Source organism: Hetaerina americana, unplaced genomic scaffold, assembly GCF_022747635.1.
Source record: "Hetaerina americana unplaced genomic scaffold, ioHetAmer1.1.p SCAF_10, whole genome shotgun sequence".
In the NCBI taxonomy this organism is placed as follows: Eukaryota; Metazoa; Arthropoda; class Insecta; order Odonata; family Calopterygidae; genus Hetaerina; species Hetaerina americana.
The window spans coordinates 45,285,636-45,305,031 of NW_027286070.1; the positions used below are offsets into that span (position 1 = coordinate 45,285,636).

The following is a 19,396-nucleotide window of genomic DNA, read 5'->3' on the forward strand; positions in this document are numbered from 1 at the left end:
TAAGGATACGAAACCGAATATTAAATGTGTAATTTTGCTATACATGTTCCTGTTATACGTTCACCCTTTTTCCTCTTATTTCTTCAGTGCCTACCTGTATCATTTGTTATCTTTCCCTCCGAATTGTATTCGCCGTATTATTTTGCGAAGCGATACGGTTAGCGATCAATGGATTCATAAAATGGCCATTGGTGAATACTTTAACATGAAATTATAAATGAATCGACAGACTATCATTTTCGTTTTTACTATGGCCGACGTATTTATTTGTTAAACAAAAATGTTTAGCATATATTTTAATTGCCTCTTTCTTATTTTCACAAAGATGGATTCATTTTCGTTCTCCCTTTCATTTTCCAAGAATATTTTTTCATAACGAAATTTCCTTTATTTATATTGGACGAATGATATCGATTTATTTCATAATTTGGAAAGAGAGAATATTCTCTTCCCTGGAAAGTTTCATTTCCCTTGAAAATTGAAAAATGACCTGTTACAGCTCTTCTCCCATCGGAACCATATCTGTAGATATTTTTGAAGATGGCCACCAAATGATGGCTACGAGAAGAGTCGCAGTAGAGCAGTTCACTTTTCCTTTGAAGTTTTAAGTTTCTCTGACTAGACTTCTTCATAGCATTAATTAACTGTTGGAATTTTTTCATTCAGCAAGTAATGACCTCTATTTTTATTTTCCATTTGCTTGTTTATGTTTTTGTTAATTGTCAAATTAAAGTCCGTTTAATCAAATTCTGATTATGATACTAATAAGGTAATTAATTACTTACCATATTAATCAGTAAATGAAAGTATCTGAATTTCAATAACGCATGAGGACAAATTTTCTTGGAACGAAATCTGCATATTCCCTGAGTTGTCCTAATTGTTTAATGACACCGATATTTTGTGAACGTTACATAGCGCGTTGAACTAATGTTAAGCAACTAAAGAAGCGATGCATGAGTACACGGTTTTTATTTTTTGTCTTTTTACGTAAAAAAACTCATTTTATGTATAAAAGAGAGCTCTAATTTTATGATCCAAAAGTCATTTGTGCTCCTTTCCGTGACTGGTACGTACATCCACCGAACGAATCAATTCTCAGTAACAATAATGTTATATAATACCATGAAAAAAATTGAAATATTAGTGCCGTATGTTTATACATACCATTATCTCAAAGAATTTTTAAATTTATATATATATGTATATATATATATATATATATATATATATATATATATATATATATATATATATATATACACACATATATCTGTTTGTGTTTATTTTCCTCGTTGATGCGGGGACTTGACTCCTTACCAGATATTTCTAAACCCGAATGGAATTATAATTTGGCTATATATGTAATTTTTCTTTTCCTTTTGGCATCAATTAATACAATTGTCGACTCGTCCCTTTCCAGAAAGGCAAACTCCGAATTTTTTGGAGTACAAAAACCAAAACAAGCATTGAGTAATTGACGCATTCGGATTTTACTGTCGTCGGGATGGATCAACGTCCGTTGATGAATGTTATTGGATTTGAAGGGCTTTTCTACCTAGGAATAAATCACTCGGCACATTCGCCATTGGGTTCGCTCGCCACTGATTGGGTGGGCGGTTTATTTACTGCATCGGTGACACGAGACGTTAAGGTTTATGAACGAAGAATTTGGGATTGCAGCCACGCTCGAACTGGGCCGAAAAATAATTGCGGGATAAAGGAAGGAAAAGATCTGAAAGAGAAAAAGTCGGCTAGCAATGTGAACATACATGCTTCTGTAATGAACATTTTTAGAGCTTAAAAAAAAATCACTCTAGGATTGTTGAAAATGTTTGATTTTAGGTTTTGCGACAGGAGAGGAAAGACATGAAAAGGGAAGAGCGAAGGAGTTCGTAGGCACTGGTTGCGAAAAGACGATCCGCGGGACGTTCTACTTCCCTCCCGCGAGAACAACTTGCAGAAATTAAAGCGAACTTTAAACAGCATTAATTCCGGGAGAATAATGAACAACCCCTACCCTTCTGGCAAGATGGCGAAGTGACGTGTCGTTGTTTATGGGCCAAGATAGTTGGGCGGTGAAAGTTAGGACTTGATTAAATAAAACATTTTCACCGCGTCGGCGCTGGCTTGTCGATCCCGACTCCTCCTTGATCTGCATGCATTCCGCTCCGTCCTTGTTTCCTTCACGGCGACGATACGTGCTAACTACGTGGAGTGTGCCGGGAACAAGAGCGAAGGGAACCGCGGACCGAGAGCTTGCATTGCGGCTACATGGTGGATGAGAAAACTTTTTGACGGAGATCCGAGTACGTGTTGACGATTAACGGGAGAGACAAAGGAATTAAGGAGAACGTCAACGAGCGCAACTTTCCCTTGAATATAACTCTGGCCTTCGGTTTCATTCTACTCCATGGGCAATGAAATTTTCTTTCATAATTTTTAATCTAAAGACAAAAATTTAAATATAATTTTCCAATAGCCTTTGGCCCGGAAGTTTGGAAGCGTATTGGAGGATTCTGGGTACAATCATGGGCGATGCCTCGGAGCATACCAGCTTTGCCCACGCTTCTGGTTTTTCTGTTGAATATATACCTGTATTTCTGAGAAACCGTAGGGACAATAGGGAAAGTAACCCGACCCACTTAATGATAATTTTACATACCCTCGAATTAATTTAGCAGATAACGGTTTATTCTAAAATACTACGATGTTACATTTGATGATAGAAAATATCGAGGAGATAATGACGATACTTCACCATTAGTTTGTCTGACTAAAATCCAAGTAGAGAATATTTAACGTGATGAAAATATGAGGCGTGTAACCAATTGCTGTATAATTCGTCAAAAATAGTAATGGCAAGTAAGCGACAAGCCCCAAGGGAAGTAATTTTACCATTTTTAACTAAATATTGGCAATATTTTATTTGTTTTGATTTTTATGTTTTCCTTCAGGGAAAATCGGCACTTGCTTCCAGTCCAAATATTTTTTATTGAAATTAATATTTAAATAAAACTCTAATTCACGTGTATTATTCCTTTCGTTGGCAAGGCTAACATTCGTTTAACCACTTCTGAATAATATTTAACATTTTGCCAATGATGTTAAAATATTGACATTTGTATAATAAATCAACGAAAACAGTGCCGCATTTATGCGCTCCGATACATTTGAACAATATTATATATTTTATCATCCAGCGAAGCATTTTGTCCGGGGTCAACTTTATTCGAGTAATCTAAATCCTAACTAGGGTCTCACAGCCTGTTATCAAAACTTTTTTTTAACCATTTCGTGTGTACCTTTTACGTTACTGAACTTACTGGATTGAACTTAATTACACCTTGTCAACACCAGAGTGAAAATGATTTTAGACAAATAGGAGGAATTCATACTCTTATTGTTTGAAATACGAGAAACTAATGGGTCACGTGTAAACTTAACCCAGTAACATTTAGTTGGGTGTAAAAACCGCTTGATTTGTATCAACATGTTATATACAAATTAAGGCATCCGGAATAGAAATTGTTTATTTCCTGATGAGCATATCTGAGGGCTGAATTTTCTTCTGTAACTCTGCTCTTTTTTGAGTTGATTAAAGATAAATCAAATTACTGCGGTCTAAACCTTTTAAACACTGTTTACCTCAGGTAAAGTAATATAAATTGATTTCCGACTAATGTGCGCAATGGAATCTGGATTCCATCCTATGCCATCTGAGACTCGGGTATTATTGTATATGTATTTAATAAATTAAGTCGATTTTCAGCGTGAGATTCCTAACGGAGTAGACGAAGTTTCAGAGTGGTAACGTATTGATTTTTGCTAGTCTCAATCTTCAACGAAATTTACAAAATTCTTAATTACAAAACTACAAGCATTTTAAGGTGAAATATAGTGATTAAAATTAACCCTCTCAGCAATATATGGAATCAGATATCTATGAAATTATTCAATGTACGCATAAAAACCTTTTCTCTAAATTTATATCGTAATTAATTCACATGCATATACAGCATTAAGTACTAACCCCGAAGTGCTAAGTTTGAAACAGTACATTTATTATTTAAATAAATTAATGGATATTTACATTCAAAGGGTTTAATTAGAATTAATTTCATATGCAAACGATTTCCCCATTTAAGCTGGGCGTATTTGTTAATTGAAATACCTAGTAGTTATGAAGTTGGTATGAAGAATTAAATTGAACTGTGGGATTAAAAACATGCATATTGATAGGTTCATTGGTGTAATATGGGATTATATTAAAAGATTGAAAGTTGATCATACTGCTAAATCATCGGTAATCGACATGATATGAATGAAAAATGTCATCTATAATTTCGGTATTATTGAAATACGGGAAACATATTTTCATTTTTCCTTAACACTAATTTAACTGCAGCAAAACTGACTGCTTAATTGTATTATTTGAATATTATTTAATCGTACTTAATTAAATCACCATCTCGTGCTTCTTCGTACCAATTTCAACTCCACGAATATTGAGGCAGGATAATATTTCATTGGGTCTGAGAAACTGCTCTAACCGACCCAAGTTCAAATAATCTCGATCAGTTACGGTGTGTCCTCGTACTTCTGAAATGCTATTTGATATAAATATGATTAATGGTGCTTTAGATCAAAGCTATGATCTATCATGTTTATCTTCGTTTGCTGGCAGAACTGCTGGTTCAATTAAAAATGAACATGAAAACCAAATACCTTCGAACATTTTCGGTGCAGATATCGCTGCCAAATTCTACGATAGCCCCATTAGTAGTTCAGCAAATGAGAAATGGAAGCAGATGGTTAGATAGAACCATTCAACTCTTTTCTTTATGTTTGCTGTCTTTTCATTACACGATGAAGAACGAATTATGTCGGTTACGAGGTTATTCATTTCTCCCGCTGGAAACGATGTAGTCACTTAACGAAGCCTACACTGTCCGCGTCACTTGGCAAATCTGAATGAATTGCTCCGTTTAGGGACTGGCAGAGTGGGTGGGCTCCTGAGGGAAAGTTGGAGAGGATTTGATGGGGCAGGGAAGGGGTTTTTCGGAAGGGTGGAAAGGGGTGGTGCGATTGGCAGAGAGGGTAACGTGGGGATTTACGGGGGAGGAGGAGAACATGAAATTGGCCAAATCAAAATCGAAACGGGTTGCCAATGGTTACCCCAGGGTCTACCGAGACCGCACCCTCCCGGTACCATTCAACCGCCAACACTGCCCCACCCCTCCTTAACTTTCTCCTCACCACCCCTTTCACCCTCCCCGCCCATTTCTACCTCCTTCTCTTGTTTATTCCGGACCGCGACCCCCTGTGTGTCCTCCTCGCCTCCAACCCAATTCGACGCCCCCTCCGCCCACTCGGCGCACACCCTTTCTCTTCCCGAATAACCCTGGCCTAATTCATCCCCCTCCGGCGCGGCACTCTTCTCGTGCCTCCCTTCCCCTCCTACACTCCCCACCCCCCATTCCCAATCTCCCGGCTGCTTCGGGCGGGGTGGGACAGAAAAGATAGGCAGTGGGGGAGGGAGAGGTTAATTTCCGAGTTCCGGAAAACAACGCAGAAAATCGCCGGCTGGGCCCATCTCCTCACGAATATTCTAAATTTAGGCGGGAGTGTGTGGTGGGGGCGAGGGGATTTGCTGGGGTAGAGTTGGGAGGTTAAAGGAAGGCAATGATCGCTCGAATTGGAGGAGGGCTGAGGAGGAGGAGGGAGGGAGGAGGAGGGGGGTAGAGGGGCGGATAAAACCGCCGTTTTCATTTGGTTGCCCGAACCCCCCTTCCCCCCCCCAATTTCTCCCGCCTCCTCCTCCTCAACCCTTCCTCCCCACCACCCACCCCGCAGACCGTTCCCTGCTCCCCCGAAAACCGAGAAATAAAGCCGTGAGCGCCATTCCACCAGCGGGACGACTGGAACAGGATGGGTGGGTACAAGCACAAAAGATTAATCTTCTAGAGCTCTCATGGATTCGCATTAAAGGACTTCTCCGTTGAGGGTACGATGCCTTTGTGTTCTTGCTGATATGTAGAAACGCGGAAAATACATTCACGTCTGCGAGGATTTCCTCCAACCAAAAATAATCCAAATGATCGATTATGCTGTCCCCTGGGTAATATTATCATGGAATTTAAGTTAACATAAATTTTTATCATATTCTGGGGATGAAAAATAAACTGTTGTTGTAGTGCATTTTCCAATTTCTTTCCATTTAAAACAACTAAATCCAAATTCGAAGATATATATATATATATATATATATATATATATATATATATATATATATATATACATTCAAACACGAAATCCCGCCAAACGGCGAATAAATACTCATATATACAGAAACATATATATATATATATAAAGGCACAAAGGAACACTAAATAAAACAGATAACACGAAAAAGGACACTCACCTTGTACATTGTTTAACCTTTCGGCCTACTCCGAGGCCTTCTTCAGGTCAGACTAACCTGAAGAAGGCCTCAGAGTAGGCCGAAAGCTTAAGCAATCTACAATGTCAGTGCCCTTTCACTTGCTATCCATTTTATTTTGTGCTCTTTTGTGCCGTTTTATTACTCTCGTGAGTGCTTATATATATATATATATATATATATATATATATATATATATATATATATATATACTATATATATATATATATATATATATATATATATATATACACACACACACACATTCAAAAACGAAATCCCGCCAAACGGCAAACAAATACTCATTTATATAGAAACAGATATAAGGAAAAGGGATAGGAACACACACAAAGGACGAGCACAGGAGAGGTGAGGAAGGCGGAATACAGCAGATCACGAATGTAAAAATATTTCCTATCCTCCTTTGTGTGTGTTCCTATCCCTTTTCCTTATATCTGTTTCTATATAAATGAGTATATATATATATATTATATATATATATATATATATATATATATATATATATATATATATATCTATATATATAAAGGAGAGTGTTTGTTTGTATGTATGTAATTTGTTTACTTTTTTGCTGTCATAGAAACAGCATTTTTCCAACTATGCCAGCAGGATACTTTTGCAAGAACACTATTGTATTCCGAAATGCCGAGATATTATACGTGGAATACATCAAGGAAAGTCTTTTGTAGAAGAAAAATGGGCAACTTTGATCCTGAGAATAATATTTATTCATGTGACGCATTGGGCCGAGTCTACACAGTCCATCCTAACAACGCCGAATGTTATTTTTTAAGAATGCTTCTACATACCATTAGAGGACCTCGCTCATTTGCAGAATTAAGAACGGTAAACGGAGAAATATGTGAGAGAGTCAGAGAAGCTTGCCAGAATTTAGGGTTGCTAGAAGGAGATCAACACTGGGATGACTCATTGCGAGAGGCCAGTTTGATTTCTCTTCCAGGACAAATCCGAATTTTGTTTGCCATCACAATAACCATATAACCCAACAACAATATGGGAAAAATATAAAGAATCAATGAGTGAGGATATACTGGCTAAAGTTCGAAGTGAAAATCCTACATTGGATATTACGTTTAACTCCGACATTTTTAATAACACTTTGATTATTTTGGAGGAAAAGTGTATCACCATGGTTAACAAGACTTTAGTGGAACTCGGTCTTTTTGCACCTGTACAAGATCAACAGGGTGTATTTTATCCAGATTATATCCGTGAAACTAGCTACAATGTCTTAGACTTAGAAGCATACATCGCGGATAAAAAGCCACTTCTTAATGAAGATCAGAAATTCGCGTACGAAACAATAATGGATCAAGTAGATAAACAAGAAGGAGGTATCATTTTTCTTGATGCTGCTGGTGGCACGGGAAAAACATTTTTAATTAATTTAGTTCTCGCTGAAATCAGGGTTCATGGAGAAATTGCTCTAGCCGTTGCATCTTCAGGTATTGCAGCGACATTAATGGAAGGAGGAAGAACAGCCCACTCTGCCCTTAAGTTGCCCCTTAATATTTCCCGACAAGAAAATCCCACATGTCACATAAATAAAACAAGCGGCCAGGCACAAGTCCTTATAGAATGTAAATTGATAGTATGGGATGAGTGTACGATGGCTCATAAAAAATCTCTTGAGGCCCTCAACGCAACACTTCAAGATCTTAGAGGAAACTGCAGTTGAATGGGAGGAGCTCTGGTACTCCTGTGTGGAGACTTCCGTCAAACTCTGCCTGTCATTCCAAAATCGACTCCAGCCGATGAAATTTATGCCTGTTTAAAACATTCTGTTCTATGGAATCATGTCCAAGAAATTAGCCTTAAACAAAACATGCGAATCCTCTTAAGAGATGGGAATGCTCAAAATTTTGCAAATAAACTTTTGGAGATTGGAGAAGATAGATTAGTTATTGAAGCATCTGGTATGATAAAATTGTCATCAGATTTATGTGTATCGGTGAAAACTGTCCGCGATATGATACAAACAGTCTATCCTAACGTTAATCAAAATTATAAAAATTTAGAATGGTTGCGAGAAAGAGCCATTCTTGCTCCTAAGAACGATGATGTTAATGAAATTAACAAGGAGATACTAGCCATGCTGCCAGGAGACGTGATTGAATATAAATCGGTTGATACCGTAGTGGATGCTGACGAAGCCGTCAATTATCCAACGGAATTCCTAAATTCACTTGATCCAGCTGAATTGCCACAACATTGCCTTATACTTAAAGTAGGATCTCCAATCATTTTATTGCGAAATTTAGATCCACCAAAACTCTGCAATGGGACACGATTGTGTGTGACAAAATTAATGAAAAATATAATCCATGCAGTCATTTTAACTGGAAAAGGAAAAGGTGAAATAATTTTTGTTCCACGGATACCTCTAATCCCAACTGATCTTCCCTTCAACTTTAAAAGATTACAGTTTCCAGTCCGGCTAGCTTTTTCAATTACCATTAATAAATCACAGGGACAGTCTTTAAAGTTTTGTGGTGTTGATCTAAGATCGCCATGTTTTAGCCACGGGCAACTTTATGTTGCTTGCTCCAGAGTAGGTTCGCCTAAAAATTTATATATTCTTTCTCCTGGATATGAAACAAAAAATGTAGTTTATAAACAGGTGTTAAATAAAAAAGATTCTTAAATTTGTATGAAGTAGTGTATTATTGTACTTCATAATTTGTTGTTTTTATTTATGTAGTATATTTATATTATTGTTTCTCCCTAACCCGTGCAAAGCCGGGTATTCAGCTAGTATATATATATATATATATATATATATATATATATATATATACACATATATATGTTTGTGTCTGTATGCATATATTTATTTTTCATTCGAATCTACGCTCCTAACTAGGAACTTCCATGGAGCACTGTGATTCTTTCTACTCTACCATAATACACAAGCCCGACAATTTGATTGAGGAAATGGGCATATAGTACGAAATTAAATTAATAAGATGAAGTTTACATTCAGTCTTTTATGTGACAAATTTTGGAGCATTATATGTTACGAGGTAATGATTCCTTTAATCCTAGTTATTTTTTATTACATTTCCACCGATTTTTTCAATCCTGCGCTAGACGTATGCCCGGGCTGAAATACGTTACGTTTTCGGGTGCGCCATTTTATTATTCAAGCAATATGTGAAAGAAGCTATAAGAGATCCCCATCATGAATATCGATTCAATGAATCACACAAAGAAACTCCTTTCTGAAAACAATTATCTCATGAAAATGGAGGCCAATGAAGAGGCAGCGAGCTGAACTTCCCAGCTATCTGCGAGATAGGAATAGAGATGACAGGTTGTCATGTCTTCTCATAATTACAGGATTATTGCCTTCCGTGCCATCAAGTTTCCTCGTCCATGGGCACCATTAGGTAACACAGTAGCAATAGTGTTGCAAAACCGCCAGGCATCTCCAATGTAGTTGGCCCTCTTTCGAGCTCACTCACACCACCGGTCTCTTCGGCGAATTCCCGATTAACTCACCCACCCTTTCCTCCACCCCGACGAAAATCCTTCGATATCCCGATCCACACCCTTTTCTGGTCTTCTCATCCCTTTCACCCGTCGACCCATGACCCTTGCACTCCCCCGTACCCCCACTACCACCGCAACCCCTTTCCGTCCCACTCGCACTCATCCTCCACATCTCTTCCGACCCCATTGCGGTTCCGACGTCCGCCGCCCGCTCACCGATTGACCAGCGGCTCATTGTGAATGCTCGACTGCCGTGAAAGAGAGAGAGAAGCGGACACAAACACACACACACAAATCCACTCTTCGTTATGCATGCGGAATCACGGACGCTCGCTCCCCGCCGCCGCGGGTTTAAGCCTCGGCATAAAAAAGACCTCCCTCCAACCCCCTTCCCATCATCCCTTTCCGCCCGCCACACCTCACCGCCTCACAACCCCGCCTACCCCAGGAGCGCCGCCGACGTGGGCTCATCCCCATCCCCCGCCAGTTCCGTTCCCTCCCGCTCCCCACTAGAATGGATGTCGTGAAAAGGGAAATTTGTCCCTAGGATGATGATGATGCGCGCACTTTGGGTTTTGTAAGAGTGGAGTTAACCGACCCGGCCTGATCCTCCCCTCTCTTCCCTACCTTTTCCCCCCTTCCCCCCGTTCGGGCTCGGGAGGCGGAGTCGCCCGGCCGCGCTTCGGGAAGCAGATTTGTAATCACGCTAAACTTGGCCATTCCGAGAATCCTATAAAATGCCACCGCAGATATATGAGAGAATACCCTGCGTGCGAAAGCGGGTTTATTTGGGCAGAAAAAAAAGTTTGGTGCCAAAGTTTTCTGCGTGGAGACATTATCACCGAATACTAATTAATACAACGACCCCGAGTTGTTGGAAAATCAGGACGAGAAAAAAGATTTTCAGTGGAAAACATAAGAGAAACTCATGTTCAAATAATTTTCATTTGCGCGGAGTGCTATCACGGTAATTAACGTGTTTCAAATTGAACGGTGAGTTTCAGTATGTGTTAATTAATAGAAATTTTTGGAAATGCACACTCAAGCAGAAATTAGAGATTGCGTATCAATTCCTAAGTGTCAGGGTTGGTTAAATTGTATTTATTAAATATTGCTGTTCACTCACACGCCAACAACCTATTTGTTAGCCATAATTAAATTAATTTTACATGCTGGTAAAAAAATAAGATTTTATCTCATAGCCAGTGCAATTAATGTATGAAGACGCTAGCTCACTGGATAGTCTCAAAACTTAATCTTGGAAAGTGCATTTTGACTGTTGGAGCCAAACTCTCCACTCTCATTATTTGGTGAAGCAATTAAGAAGATCATTTAAATGCCAGTGCTTGACTATGTAATCAAGGCAAAGATAATTCTTTTAAGCTAGTAAGAGGAGAGTGAGCACAAGATTATAAAATGTTATCAAATAAAATATACATAATTAAAATAATGGCTATACGTGTTGACTATATAGTTTTCTCATTCTTTTCCACGCAGGTCCTGGACATGTCCGGAAATAACCTTCAAATTCTTCCCAGTGAAGCCTTCGTTCGAGCGGGCCTCCTTAATTTGCAAAAGGCTTTCCTGAGAGAGTGTCGCTTGGGCCAAATCGACGAACTCGCCTTTCACAGGCTGAAGAATCTTGTAGAACTTGATCTTTCTGGAAATCTGTTGACAGCTGTCCCTTCCCAGGCCTTTCGCGGCGTTCCTTTGCTGAGAGAGCTCTCTTTAGCCAGGAATCCCATCCAAAAGATAGACGGACACGCGTTCAAAACGGTACCCAGCCTTGTAAAGCTGGATCTGAGTGGATGCGAGCTCCGGACGTTGGCTCCGGCTGCTTTTGACGGGTTAGACCTACTGGAGACGCTTCGTCTGGACGGTAACAGGCTCGCCGAACTTCGACCTCGAACTGTCGACTCCCTTAGGCGACTCTCCGGGGTACAACTTCACGACAACCCATGGCACTGTGACTGTCGCCTTAGGACCCTCAGGGATTGGATGGCTGCCGCCAACGTGGCGCGACCCGTCGAGCCGATTTGTGCGGAGCCTCGTCGCCTCGTGTCACGCTCGCTTGCTGACCTTAAGCCGGACGATCTGGCATGCCGACCTGAGATGCTGATACCGCCGAGATGGAGGGTCGTCGAGGCCCCAGCTGGCGGCAACATCAGCCTCACATGCAGGGCTGGCGGTGCCCCGCCTCCTGCCCTCTTCTGGGCATGGGGAGGGAGACCCGTACTAAATGGAACCGTCATAGGACCCCCGGGACCGACTTCCAGGGTAATCATCCGTGAAGAGGACATGGGGCAACACGAGAGACGCAGCACTCTCTACCTGCCCGACTCCCGTGAGGGGGAGACGGCAGAATTGACCTGCATCGCGGAGAACAAGGCAGGCTCTGCCGAAGCCAACTTCAGCCTCCGGGTTACGCCAGCAGCAGCCGGGGCGGCTTCCTTGGGCAGTGGACAGATAGCAGGACTGAGCGCTGCCCTTATTATTCTCATACTGTTCATCATGATAGTCATTGTCCTGCTTATGGTACGCCTGCGCAAACCTTCTTTGTCCTCTACCAAAACTCCAACTCCGGGTGGGACGAACGTAGGGGCGGCGGGGGTTGAGAGCGGAGCTGTCGTCGGTATCACCGCAAACGGGAAAGCTGCGGAAGCCGGGTGCGGGGTTCCAGTGCAGAGAATGGTTGAATCCTCCGCCGTTACCGGCACCAATGCTGCGAAATCACCCGACTCTCGCAGCGGTGGTTGTGAGCCAAGGGCTAATCCTGTGCAGAAGCCTCCACGACTGACTGAGATCCCGTACACCACGACTCACTATGATGGCAGTGGGAGTGTTATGGGTGCGCCATGTTATGTTTCAGCCAGGCACGGTGGAGGAGCAGTTGTGAACAACGGTGCTGCTGGCATTCACAATAATCCGGATCTGGTACCAGAGGGAGATAGAGTCGCTGGGGAATCTAACAGCAACGGATTACCATCACCTACCGGCTCCGGGAGGACTGCAAGACACCATCCACCGACTGGTGGCAGAGGTAATATTAAGGCCATGAAGGCATGACACTATTACATATTGGAGAGCTTTTGGAATATCATTCGCAAAGCTAGTTGGATATATTTATTATGATGGGTTGGATTATTGACCGGAGAGCCCGGGTTCGATTCCTGGGCAAGCCTCTCTGGGCACCCTCAGCTCCACTCAGGCGGTGTGATTTTTCGGGTACCAGATCTTTCTGGGAAACCATACTCGGCATAGGGAAAGGAACTGGACCTCCTACCCTAATGTGTGAATTTCACGCGCCGTGAAGAAAAATTTGTATGATATTTTGATAGCTGTGAGGGCATTTAATTCTGGAAACTTGGGTCTTGACTATCTCCTTCCATCAATTACTCTTGCATATTTTCGGGGTTTCTCCTTTGGATTAATGTTTCTCCTCCTTTGGTGTTCAAGTTTTCTGCATTCTATTTATTTTGAATGCGTTCCAATGAACATGTCATCAATTTAGAAATAACATGCTCCCTCAACAGATGTTAATTTGAAATAATGAATGAAAGACCATATGCAAAACTTAATGCGTTTAGTAAAACAAGATAAGAACGCATTGGAAAATTTAAATCATTCCAATACCAATGAGCGTTTTAATGATTTTCAGGTATTTGGGATTCCACCACGCTGGCTGGAGTGGTGGCTGATGGTTATCAAATACGACGGGCTGTGGCTACGAGTCCGGGATCAGGGAACAGCGGAATGGGCGCCGTATTCGAAAAAGGCATCGACGCTTCTGATAGGACGCCCATCATCGGGGATGGCGCCGGAAGCGTCGGGTCGGAAGAAGACGAGGAAGATGATGAAGAGGACGACGCCGCGACTGTCGTAGGAGTCGAAGCGGCGGATCCGATCGATTCCCGAAACCAATACCCTCCCGTGCCTCCTAGGTACCACCATGGCGGATACCCCCCGGACTACGGTCTGCCCATTCCAGGCGGGCAAGCGACGGGCGCGGGGGGCAAGCCACCCCCTCCACCGCCACCCCCGCCCCCGCCTCCGAATGCTAAGACGCTCAGAGTCTGGCAGAGGGGAGTACCAGTCTTGCCTCCCGTCACGGCCTTGAAGAGGGTGCTCGGGAGTAGGGACTCCCCGGATGAGGGGTACCAAGAAGGCTGCGGTACGGACGTGTAACCTTTCAGTTGCGCTTTCAAGAGAAAAGAGAGAAGACTGCTGCTTTGAATTCACAATGCAAAAGCTGTCCACTGCGACAGTTGGGCGCGTCTACAAGAAAATTTCGGCCGGCGCCGATGATGACCCGAGTACCCTGGTGATATAAAAAAGAAAACGATGAGAGAAGGAAACAATTGAGAGGCCGGAACTGGTTGGCGTGTCATAGCAGCCGGGAGTCGTTCGGAGAGTTGGGGTGTCCGGCTTGCCGCATTGGAAGAGCTCTTGAATTGTGGGGATTGCTCGTGGTTGAGGGCGCTAAGTTGAAACCTACGAGAAGGTTACATGCCGTTCATATCGCCCAGCTTAAAAAAAAGTGTGAGAGAAACCAAAGCTTGAAATCTTTTACGAGGAAGGTGAAATGTGTATTTTTATAAGAAGCGTTAAAGAGTGGAAGGCTGTTGTAGTGAACCTTAAATAAATAAGTAATGGGAAAAATGGTGGAAAGCTATGGTGCGACGTTTGCAAGAAGACTGCTTGTGCGTGTATGTGTGTTTTAGATTAAAGAAGAATGAGAGGCCTGAGGTAGAATAAAAGCCGTCAAGTTATCCATTTAATAATCGCTCAATTCCAGGAGTTGGTGGCGCAGACTTTTTTGTTTCCTCCCCGGAGAGAGAGAGCTCCACTCATTCAGCTAAAGAGAGTCGGGCGTATTTTATTACATTTCGTTCGAGCCAATGTTTTAGAGTTGCGAGTGGCATAATTCGCGATAATAAATCAAGGGAATGATAATAAAATTGATCGATAATCCTTCATAATGATTAAACAATTTTAAATCAATTTTTTCGATGGCGGCTAAATTAGTGAATATTTAAATGGTGATGTGTGTCGTTGTGCGTTGTTTCCCCCGTTTATCCCAGTATTACTCTAAATTCATAATGAAGCGGAATCCTTCCCACACTTCCGGCAATGAGGGAAAGAACACGAAAGAAGAGGAAATATATTAAGGAGAGCTGACTGATTCGATGGAAGTTAAACACAACGCTTCCATTGATCGGAATACTTGATTGTTCCGTTTGCATTCTGTGATTGGTGCTCTGAGTCGGATTACATTTTTTCCCTCCGTATCGGATCTGCGTTTTAACACAGGATCTCAGTGAGGGATCTGGGAAGGACAGGGCAATAATGAGGTGCTGCCCTCTCCCGGGTACTTAATCCCGGCCAGTGTTGTGTGACGCGATTGCTTCTCATGAAGGCTACGGTCACGCTGGAGTCGGCGACTGTGTGTTTGAGATGTGAATTCAGAGAGGCAGGGAGTACGGACTCCTATCGAAGGTATCGAACTGTCGATGTTACAGTGCTGCGGTTTCGCGTTTTCGCGCGAGGCACGTCAAACTCTCGCCGTGAGATGACGGACAGGCAAGAAGACCTTTGTGTATGTGCTCTCCTCCTCTCCAGTGCTTTTGTGGTCCATCTCATTCTGCTGGTGATTCGCATTAAAAAAAAACTTCCATAAACTGGCGGTCACTGCGCGATTCTTTGGCGACGCGCGATACCACCGCCGGGAAAAGGGAAAGAATCCTAATACGTTCCGTTTTAATAAATAATATATTGTTTTATATACATATGTGGATGTGTGTGTATCATTACCTCTATATATAACATTATTATTTGTATTTTTGTACATCGAATATACCAGGAGTTTTGTTATTTTTTGAGGTGCGTGTAAACCATTACACTTTCTGAGTTATGACCACTTCCGTTGCCTATACCGAGCACTGTACTATTGCTCTCTAGAAAACTTTTTCGTGTGTCTTATAACAATAAGATGGAGATAGTCGAATTTTCTAAATTTTATTTTGAAAAAGACGGTCAACCAAATCTTTCTTCGCTGGATCCCTTTACACTATACAGCCAGACTGCCAACTCCATTCGTCATCGCATAAACCTTCTGTGACACGCTTCGATTCTTTATCGTTATCTTTTGACTCAAGTGACGTGAGATGACGGGCAGATTTTTACAAATAGGGTACTAGTTTTTTTTCGGTAAACCTTTTTTTTTAAGTGTGCAGTCTGTGATGTTTCCCAATACTTTTAAAAACCCAGTGCTCTTGTACTTATAAATAATGTCTTTTTCGTCAGTGTGTAAATGAAGTAAATCTTCTTTGTGACACTCCATCGGTCAAGGGGATAGATCATCAAATTAGGGCGTGCAGATATTAAACAAGCTGGAGAACATTTTTGAAGTATGACTTGTTGAGAAAATAATGTCGAAGACGGAGGCAGATTTTAGTGACTTGGCAAACTGACTGATGTTTTCCCAGCGTCTATTGTTAAATTGACTAAGACAACACTCGTAACAATGCCTTTTTTGCTAAAATAGGGTGATTTCGTTGAAGTACTATGCCTAAAACCAACTTTTACTTCTTATTTACCATAAATGCCGGGGAAAGGTAAACTAAAATTCTTCAGTAAAATTGCAAATGCCAACTGCTCTTTATTAACAATGGGAGCTGACCTAAACCGATTGAAAATTAATTGAAATGACAACTGGCATCGGCGCAATGTTTCATATTTTTTTGCAGTGCTCTCGTCCCTACGTCGTCATTATTCTGAAGCAAGTTCGTCCGAACGAATACGTTATTACCATAGTATGTAATGCGAAAAACTACAACCAGAAATGCAGTACATTGGTGACCTAAATTGGGCCATGGCAGAGCGGAAATATCTCACTCCCTGACCAATCATTACGTCACACGGAAGCTCGAGAGTCTTTTATATGCAAAATATTTTGGACCAAGCCCCGTAATACTTCCTATGCATGCTCTTTGCCACAGTAAAAATGAATGAACTGGAAGGAGAAAGAGTACTTTTGATCCATATAAATGTAACGAATAATGCAGTGTTTTCTCTTAAAATATGGACGCATTCAGAGCCAGTTTTCTCATGTTATCCTGGAATTTCAGGTCGTATTTCATACCAGCTAAAGTGAGAATCGGATTAAAAGTTTTATGAGGTTCTTCCGATGTTCCCCGCACTGTCTCTTTGACAAATGGAGGTAGACATAATACATAGTCACATAATCATGATACACGTCCTTCATTCTTTCTAAAAAGACATGAGGCCTATGCAATGTAATGACATCAATCGTAAATGACATTTTACTTCGTCGGCTTACAGTGTTGTCGCCCTGGCGATTAAAACACAGAGACATTAATATCATCATTTTCGTTGGACGTGTCGACCCAATTCAGGCTCTTCCCCTTTCGATTTTCCCGCGAAGTATCTGTTTTCCAAGTACATATTTATTGTGTTTTGTGATGTGTTTGTACAAAAAGTTATTAATGTTCTTCTTTCTCTTTGGCGAAGATATTTAACTAATAAAAGAATATGATAATTTCTCAGAAGAATATTTTGTATATTTTATTGAACTACCTTCTCCTCTGAATAAAATACATAATATCACTCTTGTTGATTATATATTTCTCTTAATTATGCTCAATGGTTCTTAATTATGTAGTAAATTTGTAAAAAGTCTTGCTGAGAATTAATGCTTAAAAAGCAGGTTGTTTACAATTTTCAAGATAATATAGAATTCACGATTTGGAAACTGTCGTATTCTTCGTACGATCATGATATCTAGAGAGTGAAAAAACATTTCACTAGTCTCTTACCTAATTGTTGATAAAACAAGGATATTTGGGGCAAAATATATTTCAAGAGTCTCTAGTTTGATGTCATTAGTGAAGTGACTCGAAACTCACCTCTACCGGAACTCTAGTTTGGTAATTTAATGAAATTAAAAGAATGTCATGCCATCCAGAGATAAATGAGTCATGACTAAGCATTAAAAGAGAATTCTCGCATCATTGCTAGAAAAAAATTATTTTTCCTAATCACATTGTTAGCCTATCCCGCCGAACGGTGTTCCATCAATCCAAGGTAAGTGCCCCTAGCGTGGATCGTGTAATATGAATTACTTGATTAAAATCAATAAGCCCGACTAAGTTTCTTAGTTTTTTTAATACTACATGGGCAGGTTTTGATTTTTGAGATGAGTTTAGATATTACCAATTATCAAAATTCCAGATAAGTGAATGCCAACTAACGATATTCGTCCAGCATTAGGAGAAAAATACCTACGACAACAGTTATTTTTAGTCTTTTGAATGTTAACGACGTAAAAATGGTCAACATTCATCATCAATAAAAATTTCCGTCGGGGTATCAACAACGTAACCTATTCTCATGAATTCGAGTCATATATTTCACTTCATGTGGGCAATAATTGGATTTACCGGCGATGAAATGAATAGTGCCCGGGTGCATGCGCGAGCAACGCTAAATGGCGCCACTCTATATTCTCACGTTCCAATCGATGAAATCAAAGTTGGATTGAATGCGAAGGCGTGGAATTGTACGGTAACCTTCATACGGGTGGTTGAATGAATGGATTCCTAAAGCAAGCTGAAGGAATGAAGGGAACAAGGAACAATAGGGATTATTCATTTCATTGATGTCTGTCTCACTCGATATGGACCGTAGGATCACCACATGTATGGATGGGTGGAAGAAAAAACGAAAGAGGCGCGGTCTCGAGTTATAACGAGGAATCACGTTTCGTTTTTCCTAAGGGCTAAGGTGTTGTTATACGCCACGGCATGACTTTCTTGGGCATTCTATCAAGTAGCTTTGTCGTCTGATGTCATACTATGAGAATTTATATTATATAGATAGTTAATAATCTATTACATAGTATATGAATATATTGTACAGATAGCACCTTTATAGAGTTAAATTATTCTTGATGCATAGTCATTTAATTGTTCTCTAAAAGGATAAAAACAACTAACTCAAATATTTCATTGACTGACTCAGTCAATTAAAATTAAGTTCACTGACTCAGTCAGTGACTCCTCTTAACTTGTCTAGTTCTAGTCACTGACTACTCGTATCAGTGGAGTCAGTGAGTAGACTTAAGTATACGAGGAGTTAAACACTCCTCATGCACTGGTAAAGGTGGAAGGTACCCAGCTGGGACCACCGAGATATTGAAGTGAGTTGTCTACATTTGGGTTAACCTTTACTATATATTTTTTTACGATAATGAAATGCTTGTGTATCAAGAATTAGTGTGTGTGTGTGTGTATATATATATATATAATATATAATACACACACATACATAAATAAAATTTGTGTGAAAGTTTCACGGAAGTGAATAATAATGTACGATGTACTCGTCACCTTTCTCAACGTC

General features: G+C 40.7%; 1 protein-coding gene across 1 annotated transcript in view; it reads left to right on the top strand.

Moving 5' to 3' along the window:
• Nucleotides 1–17,530, top strand: part of kek1 (kekkon 1) — a 102,895-nt gene extending 85,365 nt beyond the window's left edge. The window contains exons 2-3 of the mRNA XM_071598598.1: nucleotides 11,474–13,016; nucleotides 13,635–17,530. Coding sequence (XP_071454699.1) covers nucleotides 11,474–13,016; nucleotides 13,635–14,161 — 2,070 coding nt within the window. The 3' untranslated portion in view covers nucleotides 14,162–17,530. The remainder of the gene's footprint in view (nucleotides 1–11,473; nucleotides 13,017–13,634) is intronic.
• Nucleotides 17,531–19,396: the final 1,866 nt, after the last annotated feature.